The 17,798-nt window shown below is 40.5% G+C and overlaps 1 protein-coding gene across 3 annotated transcripts; it reads right to left on the reverse strand.

Annotated features, from left to right (window-relative positions):
- Positions 1-2,380: 2,380 nt before the first annotated feature.
- LOC143163749 (SERTA domain-containing protein 2-like) lies at positions 2,381-17,538 on the reverse strand. 3 transcript variants are annotated; one of them, XM_076345590.1, is made up of 4 exons: positions 17,391-17,538; positions 14,175-14,293; positions 11,787-11,878; positions 2,381-6,057 (listed from the first exon to the last, which is right to left on the reverse strand). In XM_076345590.1, exon 4 carries the CDS (start codon positions 6,051-6,053, stop codon positions 5,202-5,204), a length of 852 nt encoding a protein of 283 aa, XP_076201705.1. In that variant the 5' UTR covers positions 6,054-6,057; positions 11,787-11,878; positions 14,175-14,293; positions 17,391-17,538; the 3' UTR covers positions 2,381-5,201. The 3 variants fall into 3 exon arrangements, with proteins under 3 accessions (XP_076201705.1, XP_076201704.1, XP_076201706.1); XM_076345589.1 differs by lacking the exon at positions 11,787-11,878; XM_076345591.1 differs by lacking the exons at positions 11,787-11,878; positions 17,391-17,538 and adding an exon at positions 15,325-15,431.
- Between the last annotated feature and the right edge of the window lie 260 nt (positions 17,539-17,798).

Consider the following 17,798-nt stretch of genomic DNA (forward strand, 5'->3'; position numbering starts at 1 on the left):
AGACAGCAGAGCTAGACAGAAATGCCTTTTTCTTCCACTGAGATTAGAGGGAAAATATACCCATAGAACAAAGTTTTTAAAAGTTCAAATCGGCCATGTAATTACGGAAATGTTTCCTTTGTAGAAGGAACACTGTAAACAGCTTTGCAAAAAAAGAACAACTACAATGTGGAAGCCTGAAAATATTTCAATGCATATTCTGTTCAAAGGTATAACGTAAGTAAAATTTTAGGGAACTTATTTCAACAATCCTTAAAATTGAGCAGAGTAGGAAGGCAAAGTTTTGGGAAGTTTTGTTTTAGAAACAGCACATTGCTAGTATTTGTAGACTTATTTTTAAAAGTCCAAATAGTGTGTAGAATTTTATTAACAAAAAAAAAAAAAAGGCAGGGGGGCATTCCAGACCCTGGGATGATTCCTAAGTATACCATAAGCCCACCATTGGTTGGACATACGCAGAAGACTTGTAGTAAAAAACAAACAAAAAAAATCTTGTAAAAGCTTAGAAGTTCTTTTCAGAGTGCGGGGTCATTACAGGATTTAAAAGCACTCTGATCTTTTTAGCAGTGAAGATCAGTTTTAATAGTCCTGCCATTTTTTAATGGGAGGACTTCCTGGAGTACTCCTACTCCAGTTAAGATGGCAGAGGGAATTTGGCTAAAAATGAGCTGCATTGAAACTAATTGTTAAACCCCAAACTTCCCTGTGGATCTGAGGTTAACCTGCCAGATCCACTCTGGAGGATTCAAAGAAAAGAAACAAACGCATCCAGCCAGCAGATGCAACAGGCTCGCTTCAGTCACGTCCAGCAGAAGTTCTCCGTTCCTTCTACTGAAACATGGATGAGAACCTCAGGAATTGTCATCCCATGGCACAGCCGGCCTAGCTTAGCGCTCGGCCGGGATAAATGGGTCCTAATGAGGGAAAAATGTATGGAATGAAGTTGCAACGCTTTTTTTGTTTTCAATCAAGGCAAGATGCCTGTGAATGCTGGGCAAATACTTAAATGCCAAAAATCTTCCAGCTTCCCTGAACATCTGCTTTAATAATACAGACTTTTATAGACACACTTCTGCTCCTTAATAGCTTAACTCTTCACTTCTAATACTGGTTTTTAATAGCTCAAAATTAGTTCCACAACTAATTGTAACTCATCTTCCTCACAGAACTAACGCATAGGTTATTTTCTTTCACGTATTTCACTCTTGCTTGAGCAGGAAAGTTAAGTCTTTTGAAGTCTCACTTCCCGTATACAGGATACTGAGCTCGACAGAGCACTCCGGGCAGTACCTGCACCTCCGCACCTAGCCCCGTTTTAAACCAGCATTGCACTGAGCGGTGCTGCTCACCTTACTTTTAAGTTGAGATCTTTTGGTGTGGCTAAAATTGATGAAGGTATATGAAACCTTACACCACCTTTAATGAGTCAACATGACCTGAAAGCAATACTTCAAAAATATTTTCTTAAAAGACTAAATTGCAGCATACCTTCATAAGGCAACATTTTCTGTTGACGAACTTCAAGACCCATCAGTACAAGAGCAGGTCTGTACTGCAGTATCAGCAGCGTCCCGCTCAGTAACGCAGACACTCACAGTGCTAACATGATGGCAACCACCCCACAGCCAAAACCAGACTGCTGTGAAGTTGTTACTTCTAGACCTGTGCTTTTCACGCTGTAGTCAGCAGGCTCCAGGACAAAAGGCAGGAAGAATTCCTGGTCTGTAAGTAGCAGCCAGCGCGGTCTCATCCATAAAACAAAGTTCATTGCGAAGAGTCAGGATCTCATTTTAGAGGTCCACAACAGGAAGAGGATGGACACCTTTAAACCTGAAGTTGCTGGTGTAATTTGTATTAGCACAGACCAGCAACCAACCTTCCACTAGCACCGAGTGGCAGTATTTTTGTATACAAGTCTGAGGTGTCAACAGTACATGCGTCAAGGACACTTGTATCTGACACTTGCTTTCAAGCATGGCAACCCCTGAAGCAATACTAAGAACTGCATGGGCCGGGAGGACTACACAGGGCAGTCGGGACAAAAACCAGAGGACCGCTAAGTGCTAACGAACATACGGCACCTGTTCACAACAGGAATCCCCCACCCCACCGGCCAGAAAAAAAATGCTCTGTGGGCCATCCCTCATTCTGTGGGGACAGGACGCACAAAGGGGACGTGAAGCCGTGTACGGTATTTAGTATTTCTGGGGAGGAAGGAAGGAAAGGGGGAGGGAAAAACAAAAACAAAAAAAAGGTGTAAAAGCAATCACCTAGGGAGAACGCTACATCTTCATGAGCGAAAGACCAGATGAAGGGTGGCAAGGTACCGCGTTTTTTTGTTTTGTTTTTAAACCAGTCAAATACTGAAGGCTTCAAAATATAAATGGTTAAACTGCAAAACTGTGGCTTTTATTTCCAAACATACAATAAATAGGTCCACCACAACTAGCCTCTAACTTCATTTTACATGGAAGGATTTTAAAATTAGTTTGTGCATATTTAAAAATTAAACTTCCCTTTGCACATAACTCCATACATAACCGAACTGCATTACATACCAGCTTACGGTCTTGGGACTGTGATGCAAGCAACCAATTAGAAACAGAGCTTTGTAGCAAGCACCTGAACAAAAATTGCATTTTGAATTGTTGATAAAACTTCTACCAACAATTTAATCTGTTTCTGAAGTATACAAAAAAATTCAGCATGTAAATGCTGAAAAGCAAGTTGTCTTATGTTTCTGTAGGGGCTGCAAGGTGAGTAAGTGGATTTATTAAGTGTTCACTATTTGCTATGTGATACAATTTTCATACCAAAATATCTTTACTGCATAGTAACATTCCATATTTTCAAATGCAAAAAGAAATTAGATGCAGTCTTTTTATTTTATTCCTCATCACTGAATTTAAAGACATTTTTAACCACAACTCTGCTTCATCACAGTGCAGAAGGCCCTTAATAGTTCAAGGATTTATTCAGTCATATCTTCAATACAAAAGTAGAGGCTGAGGAAAAGCCAGAGTAGTCTATACACAATGCACAATCTGTGTACATTCTGAACCTGTACCTCTTCAAGAACTATTTATACACTCTTCAAAAAAATCCCTTTATCCAGCAATTCAAAATATTTTAGATCAGAAGTTTTATATTAGAATCAATACATTATATGCATATAAATACACTTATACCCTTCGGTTGCCAAACAACCCAGATGGCTGCGAGGACGCGACCTGAACTGGTTCTCCATTGGTTTGGGATACCAAATTGTATCGGCAGCTAACTGTTAACCGAAATAGTCACAGTAAAAAAATGGAGATCTTTGCACAAGGTAGGTGTGCCACAGCATCAGTTAAGACTAGAAATACTAAGTGACACCCTGGCCCCTTCAATAGGGCCAGGATTTCAGCTTCTGTGAGATGCAACACACAGGCAACATTTTTTTTTTCCTCTGCCGATGCCCCGTTCATGAAAAGTCTCAGCAGAACAACAAAAAAACCTCCAAAAAACAACAAACCAAAGCAAAGCTTTTACAACTGCAAATCTTCTTACAAGACAGGTGCTGCAGCTTTCAAGAACAAAGTAAAAGTTTTATAATTAAGAAATAAAATAAAATACCCCCCAAAACTAACGTGCAAGTGTGTAGTTCAGAAGACGATAGCAAGGATCAATATAGACCTCAGTTCAAGCTGAAACACAGTATCCAAACTGTCTTATGGAAAAATAGTTCTCACTGCAAATCTCACCTTCAGTTAATGAGCGCGCTTATATATACCTATACACACACCTGCCACACACACACACCCCTCCTTCCCCAGTACAATCTGCAGCACCATCAGCAGCAACCATCACGATGTTTCCAAAGCCCACGCAGGCCCCAGCCCTGGCGCTGCATCCGAGCGGTCAGACCCCTGAGCTCTCACGGACACCGCTGCAGGATGGTTCTTAGTCATCAGCACTGACTCACCACGTATCAATGAGCATTTCGGGAGTATTCAAAGCAGTAAGCACTGGTGTAGTAAGAAGTGTTCTCAACTTTGTTTCTTAAAGGATACAGAAATGCTGACTCTCTTGAGTATCCTCCAAAGGTGCTAGAAGTTTTAAGTTTGAAGCGTTTCTTTCCACAATGCCAGGTATACAAATGTGTATCTTTTTAAATAATATTGCACATAAAAATCATCTTAAACTTTGTAGTGAAAGCAGGGTTGAAGGACAGTGTTTTCCAAAACAGCTTAAAAAGCTACCTGTACATAGTAAGTTTTAATTTAAAGAACGCCGAGATTATTCAAAATCTAAGCACGTAATACTGACAGAAAAATGTTAAATTGCACAATCTACATATAAATTACATTTGTAAATACTTAAAAGTTTTTAAACATTGAATACCCTTGATTTCACAAATCAGCTAGGTCACCGTCAAAGGATCAGCTTAATGAGTTAGAAGTACTTTCCCCCAGAAAAAAATAGAAACAAAAAGATCTGCAGTCTTAGACGAAGCACTGGAAAGAGTTAAAGCATTTCAGCTCAGAGGTAGTGCTAAACACATCCAACTAGAAGTCCATTATATTTGAACTATGATGAAATAACCTAGTAAAATGTAGAAAGACTATAAAATTTACAAAAATAAATAGTTCTGAATGCTTTAGAAAATGCAAGAGACTTCGTTGATAAGTGTCTTGATTTGCTTTTCTGGCCAAAAGAAAGCAAAGTGTGTCTCATTTTTAAAATATACCCATCTCTAGTAATGCGTCTGCAATCCACGCAATCCAACTATGCGACTTGACATATGCCAGCCTGGCATAGACTCTGATATTAAAAATAAAGTGGAGGCTTTGTAAAAGATCATCTCATATGAAATTTGTTTTGCATGTAAATTCTTCTGACAAATTGAAAATTGCACATAAAAAAGTTTATTGAAAGAGGCATGAAGGGTGATAAGGGTATGTGCCTATTGTTCCACATACACCCTGGAAGGAAAAAGATGATTGCACAGTTCTGATAAATAAATATTTCTTTTTTTTTTTTTTAATAAAAATCTGCCACTTTTTTTGGTTTATAAGTTTTGGAATTATTTAGAAAATCCCACTATGGACAAATTATTTTTAGTTTGTGTTTTAAAGAATTTTTTACAACTTTTCCAGTGGCTTTTATCCTGAAACCAAATGAAAGTGGCAGTTAAAAAGTATCTTTGGGTAAAACAAGTATCAGGATCCAACGAGAATTTCCATGATGTGGTCCAACTCACTCAGATCTGTTCTACATATCTGAATGTTGCTTGCTGAAGAAGAATTACAAGATGGAAAGGTTTTCAATGGTTCTTCTGTAGCGAGAGATGGTGGTCTGGGCGGCATTAGTGGAGGGCAACAAAAGTCTGAATCATACATTGAAGTGTCAATATCTTCAAAAATGTCATCTATTGCCAAATCCTTCAAGTAACTAGTTGAATTTGAAAGCTCAAAGGATCCAAACACGCATTCAGCTCCCTTCAAATCCTGTCTATCATCTTCTAGTTTTAGACCAGTATTTTCTGGGAACTTTGGCTGGTCATCTCCAGTAGGAACCAGACAAGTAGGCGGGCTTATATCTTCTACAAAGTCTAAATCCTTCAGAATAGATGAAATAGCAGATGACATATCATCATCTGAAACTATCAGCAGGCTATTTTCAATTGGGTCTTCTACAGACCGCAAGTCGCAACAGTTAGACTCTTGCTGACTAATACCTGAAGGCAACTGAAGAGAAATCCCAGATGATTCCATCCCTGTGTAGCTGTGAGAACTAGGAGTAATGCCAGGGCAGACATTAATTGGCTGCTGATTACTCTCCTGCCTCATTTCCTCTTGGATTTGCCGTACTGTGTTGGCTATGAGGACAGAGCGGTGCAAGTTCGGTTCCACCAGCATTTTGTACGTCTGTAACTTGGTGAGGCACATATTAAGCACCAACTGCCTCTTAAGCGGATATGGCAGATTTCGACTGGAATCAAAGGCACTCGAGAGACCAGCCATGTTCTCCTCATAGTCACTCAGCTTGCGTTTTAGACCTCTCCCCAACATGAACCTGAAAGAGAGAAATTATGAATTAACCTTGGGCAAGACTATCGCTTCTTCTGCAAGATCGCAACAGACACTTTTGAAAAGTCTGTAGCATACAATGTATTGGTTAACTTAGACTCTAATGCCATAGAACACTGAAAGACAGAATAAAATCCTACACAAGATACTACTTTCATTGAGAAGATGCACTTTCCAGTTCTATTGTTTCACAACAATTTTTTTTTTTAAAACAGAAAACATGAAAGAAATATAGTGTTTTTTAAAAAAAGCTATATACATCTAAGTTTGGTTTTAAGGTTTACTTTTAACTCTACTATGAGAATATAAATTTAATTATTTAAAATCTTTAATAGATGAGCTTTTTAGCCTCTTATCCATTTAGATTATATAGCATACAAAAATTCATTAATGAGAAATATCTGAATGTCCACATGAAATAAAATAGATGCTTATACTAAGGATTATAATAACTATACAGAATATTTCAACGTTTTCATTTTAACATTTGTTCCTAGGTACAGTAGGTAGGATTTTAAAGCTAGTTTCAACACCCATTTTTATCACATTAAGGTATTCTTAATGTCTCGCTCAGTGTCTCCGAGAACTCTCTATAGAACTCATTTACCTCCCTCTTCTTTGGTGACTTAAAGTTGTTTTACTACAGTCGAACCACCCAGCAAGACCAACAACAGGCCCTCCTATGGGATCCTTATATCCATTCCACACCTTAGTAGTTTAGCTAAACAGTGGGAGGAAATTTGGCTGGGCCACAGAGCTCACAGAATGATGATCGGTGCTCATGGCTGCTGGTTCACAACCTACTACTGACTTAACACTAAGGACATCCAGCAGGAGGCTATCAAATGGCATTTTAAAAATGACCAATTTTAGTAAATAGCTAAAAGAAAAGAAATAGAATTTAGTTGCTTTCAGTCTGCTTTGTGTGCTTTTGCATTGAAATATGGTAGGTCTAGAACATTGTGGTACAAAAAACTGCATGCACGCACACCTAAAATACACGTGATCCAAACAAATACATGCTTGGATACTTTGCAATTACTATTCAAAAATATGAAGCGTTTATTAGGGACAACAAGCACTATCCAATCACTTGTATAAACATAGAAAAGGAGTATACCGTGCACAGGAAACACTGGTAGAATCTTGATTACACACATCTTGATGTGTCCATGGAATACAGACACCTCACTCCCAAACAATTAAACAAAATTAAGCAATCATAAATTAGACACCCTGTGGCAGATTAAGGGCAGATCCTTCATACACAATGATCCAGACCCTGCATGCTGCAGAGGGCCTCCCAACTTCCTTTTCATGTGAGCACTGGATACTGCCAGCAATAGCTCAGCTGATTGCCGCAGCTGCCAGCTGCTAGCCTGTTGCTAGACTTTTGGGGACAAGGAGAAGGCGGCAGGATAAAGCCTCTTTTACTTTTGGGATTTCTCCAGATTTGCAGGAAGCACTGCAGGGCTCCATGGCTACATCCATCTGCCTAGACAAGACTGTTGGGAGAACTCAGCTCCTCTGGAGGAACAGAAAGCAAGCAAGCAGTGCGTACTTCTCAGCAAGACACACAGGAAAAAACAGACAGTTCGTAAAGGAGTTTAAGACTTCTCAATCATACCCACTTTTTCTTTTAGGGACATAGCTGGATGAAATCAAATTTGTCATAAGAATGCATTTTTATGTAACAGGTAGTAGCATGGCCTATACTTCAGTTTACTAACACGTTCACTGTTAAAACAACAATGAAAAACTTTAATTACTCGTAATTTACCAGTGCTGTAATTTTTTAACTTTGGAAGTCTGTTTTACTCCAAAGTTTTCTGCTAAACTGCCTCAGCACCAGCCGAATCTCTTTAAAAAACCTAAGGTGTCTGGATGTGGTGTGCCTATTCACCTAGGTGATCTTCCCACACCTATCACATATCGCTCCCCCATCCCAGCACCCCACTTAGAGCTAACAGAACCAGACAGTACTGAGCACTCAATTACAAACACAATCAGCAGAAATCTGGATACAAAGTTCAGGCACCAATAATAATAAAAGGGGGGGGGCAGGGGGGGCAGAGTGTCCGTGTGTGTCAGGCATCCTCAGTCAAACTATCAGCAACACTGTCAGCAACTGGTAATTTTAGACACAATCTATGGAAAAATCACGATTATGCAGGACTTTACAGTAAAACTGTTGCTAAATATACCAACTCATAACGTATCATGAAGACAATTAGTGTCTACAAATCATAGAAAACTCACAATTGATAACTCTCAATTTTAAGTAGCATTGAAATGTTGCTTAATACCTAAGGCATTACCCCATACCATTACTATGAAGAATAAAAGTATACATCAAAATGGCTATTTTTTCACTAAGCACCATCCTTCCCATACACTGCACGCCAGTGGTTTTTTCCCCCCCCCCCTCCACTGACTAATCAAAGCAGACCAAAATTCACACTCACAAGGGAGTGAAATTAAGACCATACAGGGAACAGTAATTCTGACATTTTATACATTCAGAATGCTTGGTTTTGACAATTTACTGCTTTTAATATATTTTAAAATATACATTTACACTTCGTTAGACGCACAGGAAATACTAGACTTATCTATTTGAATTATATGAATAATGTTAATTTCTAACATCTTAAAAATGTGCTAGTATTTAAATTCCATAAGCAAGCCTAAACAGCAAGCAAACTATCATATGCGAGGATATATAATTTCACAAAAGCGACTTAAAATTAAACGTTTAACTTCTAAATTCATACAGTAGTCTAATTAGACTAAATATTTCATGCTCATATACGCAGACACCCTCCTTTTCATTCCTCAAATTTCCTTCATAAAATTTGTCCCAGAGCATTCTAGAAATACGTAATATGAGCATGACAGCACTCTGAACTATAAAAATGAAGTGCAAGAAACATTATTTGCTCCAACTTCAAATGTTTCTACTTAACAGACTCCCCACTCTAGATGGCAAAGACTTTTTTTTTTTTTTTTTTAAAATACACAAACATTGCCCTATCTTATGTTTTAGAAATTTTGCCTGTTTCGTATGCTTTTTGCCTAATTGCAAGGATCCTTAAGTCTCCCTCCAGGAGCCAGATGACTTCAGAGGTTACATAAAAATTTGGAAAAGGCTAATGAAAGCCAGAGTACCAATGGTACAGTGCATTTAAAAATGACTAGTGTCATGGTTGCTACAGGAGACATTAAATTTCAGTTCTTGTCAAACACACTCAGCTGCTGACCTACAAAAGATACAAAGCCCCTTTGTTACCAGCTAATCTACATTTTATCAGGCCTTTAGCTTTACTTTCTAGCACAAGAATTTCTGACAGGGTTATATCCTTAACAAACTACTCCATATTTTCTCAGTAACTTGTTCTTTTGTAGCATTGCATATTAACACACACATCCCAGACCCAAAACTCGCACACCAGTCAAATGCTCTCTTTTGACAGCATTACTTTGCAATGTAAGATGTTGATCACATTATTTCATTATGCAGTGCTCTGTCCACTTCAATTTTTGGTACTAAGGAAAACAAACAGAAGTCCACACAAAAATCCACGCTACTATGCCCAGACAATCCTGTATTACCGCATGACTGCTGCACAGTTGTCAGTCCTTTCAATCAGCTGACAGAACGGCACAGCCAGTTCAAAGCAGCACAAGTTGGGCATACTAAAACACAAAGAGTGCCTAGAAACTGCACTCTCCTTGCTCCAGCCTAATTCCAGGAACCTACTCAGGTCTCAAAAAATTGGATCAAGTAACAGGATTTTGGAACATGCCAATCTGATAATTCTGTAATTTGTAAGTAAATAAACTGAACAAAAATTAAAGTTTATGCCAACTTCAAATGTGAGGTCTATACATAGCTGTTCAATAATAAAGGAAGCAAGCTGTAAGTTACCCTTCTCTTGAACTTTTAAGAAAAAGTTCAACAACCAATTTTTTTTGAGTTCAGATGCTCTATTTTAGAATCTTTTGTCATGAAAAAAGAACAGTGAGGAACACCACATCTCAATAACTTTTTTCTGGCATTTTCTCATCTTCTCTCATTATAGTAATGCAAACTGAGCCACAGGCCATTTATGGCAGAATGCTTTTTTAATTAAAATTATTTTGCAGATATAGAGAAAAGGAAGCAAGGTGAACTCAATGCTTAGGAGTGCCAAACTCTCCATCCGTATCACTGAACTACAAACGAGTCTGTATGTAGAAATTCTGCCCCTGACAGCATGTTCCTCAGTTCCTTCCAGTTCCATGGAGGACATTTCATAGAAACTCCTCCCTGCTAAGATGGGAAGAAGCATCCATGCACTGTAATCCTACACCGTACCAGGGTTTGAAAAAACTTGGAGGGAAGAGGCACGTCCCCAGTTGGCAAATCCACACAGAATACCAAACAAACAGGCCTGGTCAGAGTGTGCAGCTACTCAGAAGAAACATTCCAGGCTACCAAGAAAAATTCACATTGCGATGCGTTGTGGACAATACAGGACTCATGCCACCATTTCAGAGGAAAAACACAGCTCCATCTGTCACAGGGTCTGATAGTGCAGTGCAGCTGCCACTGACACATGGTTAGGAAGTACAGCTGGAAAGTCACAAAGAAGAATGCAGCATGTGAAAACCCTCAATTACTTCTATCTGGGCAAGCTACTTCTTAATTTCCTCTTCCTCACCTTCCAAAAAAGGTTTTAAGGGCAAGTTAAACAATGTTTAGAACTCAGAACCGCACACAGCTTTAATTTTCAGTAGAGAAAAGCTTCAAAAAACATGAGTGTATAAAACACGACTGCCACAGTTAGTATTGTCTGAACACAAACTTTTCATGCACAAAACAAGCACTATAGTCAACTACACAAGAGTTATTCATGTACCATCAAAGAATACATTTAAATAGGAAGATCATCAATAAAGTACTTGGCCTGCACTATGCAGGTCAAAATCATTTCATTGATAGTGGTACCTTCTGGCTTTTCTTTTTAGGATATTATTAAATTCAGACTTGCTTGATCCTTTTCATACAGCCACAGTGTTGCATTTTTCAGCCTAAGACTGTGTCAAAGTGATAAATTGCTTTTTCTCGTAGGATAGAAATAGCAGATTTGAATAGGTGTAAGCACCTCATGAGTGAAAGCTGCCTGTCTAGCTTTCAGTAATGCAACTTAAGTATTAAAATCAAAATTAGAGACTCCTTGCTATTGTAATTTGGGTAATTCTCTTTCAAAGTCTCCCTTGGCTCATAACTGTAGAAAGCACATAACAGTAAAACCAGACAGAAGTCTCTCTGGATTGTAAACTTGTGTTAGTGACTGACCGAGGCTGATTGATAACCTGACTTCCTGCTCTCCCCTCTCTTCCATGGACACACATTTCACAAGCACACATCTATCTGCAGGAAGTGCAAGGGAAGACAAACATCCCTATAGTTACGGTTATTTCCCAGAATTATTTGATGTATGCTGCATACTATTTTTAATCACCATCTTTCCCCTACCCGACATACATTTTAGCTTAGGCAACACAACTTCATTAATAGTTTTAATTAACTGGTGGACTGGCTCTTGACTAGTATTCCACGTATAAGAAGCTGCACAAGAAAAAGGTAAGGCTGAAGGTACAGTTAACAGGCACAGTATAAATCCTTTCCTCCCGTCCGGACTTAACACTGATCACTTAAACATGACTTACGTAATACAGTAAGCTGTCAGACTACACAGAACAGCGTATCTGATCTGGTGTCCTCAGCAAGTGTTGGAGATCCCCATAACATCACATCTTGGCTGTTAGCAAAAATTAAGAGGAAGTGAGGCAAGAAGGATTAAACACCTTAGAACACGGAATTAAAAAGTAATTTGGACCTGAAGACACTTTAAAATACACAAAAACGTATTTAAGTCCATTGCCTCCCCACCCCCCCCAGCCCTGCCCCAGTTTAGCCAAGATGAGTAACTGCTGGAGAAGGCACAAGTGGCTAGAAGTGCGCATACAGGGAGGAGTGCTGTCCTACCAGCTTACTCCCATACCTAAACTCCTATGTAACAACTTCTTTACAGGAGTTAGAAATGACCAGAAAATAGCTGCTCAAAAAAAGTGAGAATTAATGTCAACTTTTTGGTCACCAAATCCTGACCTATAATACACCTAAGTCTGTTCCTAGAAAAGCAACTGGAACACAGTTGCAAGATACACTACTGTTCAGACTTTAAAAAAAACCCAAAAACCAAAACAAACACACACCACACCACCCGCCCCCCCCCCCGCCCCAAACCAAACCCCAAAGCCACACAGAAAAAAACCCCACACCTATGGATGTACCTAACATCCTTTCCCGCATTTTGAAAATAAGAGTAGGCTGAACAGTATTCATTAAGTAAAGGAATGAGAGGAAGACTGAGTCTAGCACAGAATTAGTCTGGAATTCATAAAACCTTCCCACTGTCACTTCACTATTTGTGGAAGTAGAGAATAAATATGTATCATACACTAATATTTTAGGAGCTGAAGTGATGTTTACAAAGCACTTGGGAGTAAGTTTTACCTTGATTTAAAAGTTAGTTTGAACCCCCCCCACGCACAACCTGTTTATGTTATGTCTAATGGGATCTGGAAAATTCCTGCACTTAAAGGACATCTTCCTAAGTTCCTTACTCCCATTTTATTTCATAAAGCACTGGTAAGAGCTTTGCTTTTCAAACTACCGCAGCTAAGTTTCAGAGCACAACATTTCACTCTGGAGAAGAAACTCCTCTGTTAGGATGTGTACCTTCCACAAGCTAAAACAAGTGGATCTGGGCTATTTACAACAGTAAATGAACTGTATTCTCAGCAGCCGACATCTATCACTAGAGGCTAATATAGAAAGCTGCTGAGGCAGTACCAGTGTTCGGTAGAGAAAAACTTCCATCCTTAAAAGAAAACAAACTAACCACCACTGTCACTCTTCTCCTTCCCCTCCCCCTCTACACTTGCGGATTTAGTTCCACATTTACAAATAAAGCTCACAGGTGTATATTTTTAATGAGAGTGTGTTTAGCAGATTTTTTTTCAGGAATTTTGGGTGGATTTTTTTTTTTTTTTTTTAGCAGAGGAAGGGCCCGGAATCTTTTAAACTAAGGATCAATAGTAGTTAGCAAAAAGCTAACACAAGATCAGGAGTTACTAAATCTAGTAAAACTAAACTGTAATTAAATGAGAACATAAAGGAATCCAAACAACAAGAACCAAACCACCAGGGTTCCACCAAAATATCTTGCTGGAGAGACAAATGATCATTGGAACTGCAAATGTGATGACATACCTCTTCACAGCTTGTTCTAATCAACTGAACAGTTCTCAATCCATTTTCTTTATGGTATCTATTTACTTCAAATACAGACATACTGGATGTATTCACCTACATAACCCTGACAGGTATTTTAGGGTTACAGTGATGTAAATAATGATCCATTAATAACAAAAGTTAGAGCTTATTAACTATATCAAATCAGCATGCCCATACTTTAACAGAAAAATCTGACCATTAATGGTAAAAGCAACCAAGGGGGAAAAAAAAAAAAGCGCTCTCTTTTCCTGACAGAGGACCATGCATTTACTCTAGCTCTCTGTATGGGATATTTAGGTAAATAATTTTCAATAACCACATCAGAAATCACTTTAAATTTTCTCTAACAGAGTAGCACACAACTTTTCTTCAGTATCCTAAGTGCCTTCTCCTCACAAAACAAGACTGTAACACTCAATTTCAGCAGCTGAACAGTGGACCTCACTGTAAGATTGAGGCCTTAGTTAACAAATTTCCAAGAAACGTGATCTTATGGCAATATTAAATTCTTTGTTAATTATAGTACTTCCTCGTTACAAAGAAAAAAAAAAGTAATGCAAATTCAGAATATTCAAACCAAAGAGCTTATACTATTCAGCAAGCTTAAAGCACTTCACTTTATATTATATACCCCATTTTTAAAAATTATTTTTCAGTTTACCATTCTAACCCACAAAAATAACATCTACAGCTGATTATCAGAACATGCGCTATGCACGTAAGATATGATTTCATAAAAACATACAAGTAGTTACCCTTAGAAAACAGAAAGGAGTCCAGGCAGGAAGATTCCAGATTTTGCATAAAGTGTGGTCATCCAAGAGTCTTGAACTATTCAAGAGGCCAAGCCATCCACCGAGGTAGGATGATGTGACTTAAGGGGAAAAACAAAACAAAACCAAACAACAGAGTATTTCATTACTATGTGATTTTTTTTTTTTTTTTAAACCAGAAGTATTAAGCACACAATTCAATACAACTTTTTAAACGATTTGTGCTAAATCCTATTAAAACAGTTAAACTGAATAAGAAAAACTGAAGTTTATGAGGACACTGAAATAAGAGGACCTAACAGTTTCACCTATGAACACATAAAACATGGAAATTATCTTTCATAAATTAATACTACAGAACAGAACGCTGATCCTCTAAGTGTTAGGCTTTAGGATAAGAACTTGCATTGATACTTCTTCAGGTTTCCGAACACCAATTTACAGTTGTAATCATCTCAGAAACACTTATCAGGAGAGACAATACCATGAGCTGTAAAGAAGTACATTTCAGAATTATCCCCTAACATTTACAGGCTGCAAAAGGAGTTAGATTTTTATTAAATTCCCTAACTTTCCTCATTTTCAGCATACACAAAACCAGTATGAGAAGACAGCTGGCAGGATGTCCTATGATTGCATATAATATTCAGTGTGGCATCATTTTCATCAAAACCCTGATAAAGCAACATCTGCAGTTTGGCTAGAGACCACATGGATTAAATCATGGATTAGATCAAGGCACTGGAAACTCTGGGAAACGTGAAAAGGCTGAAGTGACAGTAAACTATGGACTGGGCTAGGAGATGTGGAGGGAATTGCATGATCCATGCTCTTGAAGTCCCAGCTTCACCTGAAGAATCAAAGTTTTTTAATTCCAAGAATTAAAGCCCTTATACAGGCTAACAGCCTACCATCTGGATTGTATTTAACACATCTGTGTGTGTACAATATACATACATACACACACAGACACCTGCCCCCCAGCTACAGCAAACCCATTACTTCACAAATTTACCACAAGAGCAAGAATCAGTACTTATCCAGATAAATACAGTCCTTCATGATCAAGTATCAAGAGTTCATACGTTATTTTACAAATCTTAAAATAATACATAGAGAAAGGCAGTCTTACATTTAGACAGATGGACAAGTAAACGAATACAGTTCATCTTACATAGCAACTCATAGCCTGATGCTAGCAAAGGGCTCCTCTGTTTACAGAATCTTGGAACTGTAAAGATGCAGTAAAACAGCAGTAAAACGCCCGTGAGCTAAGAACGCCAAATCTAACCCACAGCAATAAACACATTAATATCTCCCTCCTCCTTCTACAAGCTGACTTCTTTCCTATCACAAGGAGATCCACGCTATTTGTAAATAAAAAAATAAAAACAAACAGACAAATGAAGATTCATAACCTATTTGCTTTGAAACAGCAGGACTTCAGAAGGTCACTATTGAGGTTTATTAAAGTATACTTGTTAGGTCACAGTCGGAGGTGTACATTCATTGCATTTTCTATACAATGAACATAAAAGAACAAATATTTTAGAACGGTAAGTCTTTTTAGCATTAAGGAATCCTAAAGAAGTTAACAAGCGTACTAAAATGCTGAAAATTTTTAGACTTCAGCACCTTGGTAAAAAAAAAAGCTAAAAGCATTTGATAAAAAAATTAATACTGTTAATTGTATTTTAGAAGTCCAACCTTTTGTTAGAAGGAACTGAAGTCCAAGAAGTTATCAAATTTAATTCCTTCATTACATACTTTAAAGGACTCCTGCAAAATTAACTGCTGAGGTTATGATTTTTCCCCTATATGATTGCACACTGGGACAAGTATCAGGAAGGAAGTACAGAGGTAAGGTTACTAGGTTTAGTTTCTACAATGTGTTTAAAAAAAAAAAAAATAGAAGACACACGGCAGCTGTAAATCACTATGAATTACATGTGCAGCAGATTATTTTTTCTTTCATTTTCTTTCACTGTCTTCCCTTGCAGTTTCCTAGTACCTGTTTACGGGTCACTTTAGAAATCTGAGATCATAGCATTAATTTCAATGTTAATGGTATTTTCCACATTGCAATTAACTGCCTGAACTAAAGAATCTTAGCTGAATCAAAAACAAAGTAGAAAACTACTGCACCGGGCGCCTACCTATGTTTTTTGGAAATGAACTGTTCCAACATAGTTTGAAAAATTCCAGGCCTATGTAGGGCAGAAATTATTAACTGCATCCATTAGTGAAATGAATTTACGAGATGCATAAGAGAGACCAAGCTCACCCTCCTCCAGTCTTACCCACCTACTTGTAGTTCAGACTAACGTACACGTTTATTGAGACAAACAAAACCTGCTATTAAAAATATAACAGCAGCAAATACACTATCAAGAGGCAGCGATCACGAGTGCCAGAATTAAAAAGCTGCGATTCAGGGAAAGCCTCTTTCCTGCCACCCTCCCTGCAGCCACTCCTGCGAGCTCACAAGTACTAATAAAACCCAAGGGAGCCTGCCACCATTTGGCCTTTGTGGAAGGAGACTAGTTGGTACTTCCTGCAGCGGCCGCCCGCGCCTCCCCCCGCAGCAGCGGGCAGCAGTAACCAGAGACAACCTTGGGCTTCCCGAGCTGCGAAAAGTTACACTCCTCCCCCTTCCTCCTCCCCAGTTTACCAGAGACCCCGGCCAAGCTAATTATAACTGCGCTAACAACTTCCACCGCGGTCCCCGCTCCTGGCGCCCCGGTCGCCGGCCTCCCCAGCCCCGGCCGCGCTCCCCCCCGCCCCCCCTCCCCGGTCCCGGTCCCGGACACGGACCCAGCCGTAACTCCTCAGGGCCCGCCGTGCCCACACTCCCCCCTCCCGCCATCCCTCCCCACCTGTCTCCGCTACCCCGTCCCCGCGCTCCGCCGGGCCCCCGCCCTCCCCTCGCCCGGCCTCCGTGCCCTGCCCCCAACCCCCGGCGGGGCCCCCTGCCCCCTCGGGGGACTTCCGACTGCCCCCGCCTCGGCCGGCCGCCGTGCCCAACCGTCCCTCCGCGGCCGTTACTGACCTCCCCCCGCGCCGCGTCGCCTCCCTGCCCCCAGGCTCGCCAGCCCCGCGCCCGCGGAGGGTGGGGGCTGCCCTCCCGCCCCCTGCCCCCTCACGGCGCCTCCCTCAGAGCCGCCGCCCGACCCGACCCGACCCTGCCCGACGCCCCACCTGGGAGCGGAGGAACCCCCCCGTTCCTTCGCAGTCTGCCGTGCCCTCCCTAGCCAGCCGGCCGGGCTCCCTTCGGCGGGGCTGGGACTCCGACCGGGAGGAGGCGGAGGCGAGCACCACCCCCGCCGGACCCCGGCAGCCTCCGCTCCGCCCTTCCCTCCGCCCGCGGCACCCACAGCGGCGGGGGGGGGGGGGGGGGGGGGGGGCGCTGCGTGCATCGCGCCCGCCAGCTGGCCGCCTTCCCATTGGCCAGCGGCCCTTTCAACCTGCCCAGCAACCATTTTCTCACTGGCCGGCGAGACGGGAGGTTGGGCTTCGACTGGCCCCGCCCAATGAGAAAGCTGGGAGAGCCAAGGCGGGCGGGGCCGCGCGCCGACTTCGCCCAATCGGAAGACGGGCGCCGCCGAG

This window comes from Aptenodytes patagonicus, chromosome 7 (genome assembly GCF_965638725.1).
Source record: "Aptenodytes patagonicus chromosome 7, bAptPat1.pri.cur, whole genome shotgun sequence".
Lineage (NCBI taxonomy): Eukaryota > Metazoa > Chordata > Aves > Sphenisciformes > Spheniscidae > Aptenodytes > Aptenodytes patagonicus.

Coding starts and splice junctions, on each gene's coding strand:
- LOC143163749 (XM_076345589.1), bottom strand. CDS start 6,053: ATGTTGGGGAGAGGTCTAAAACGCAAGCTGAGTGACTATGAGGAGAAC.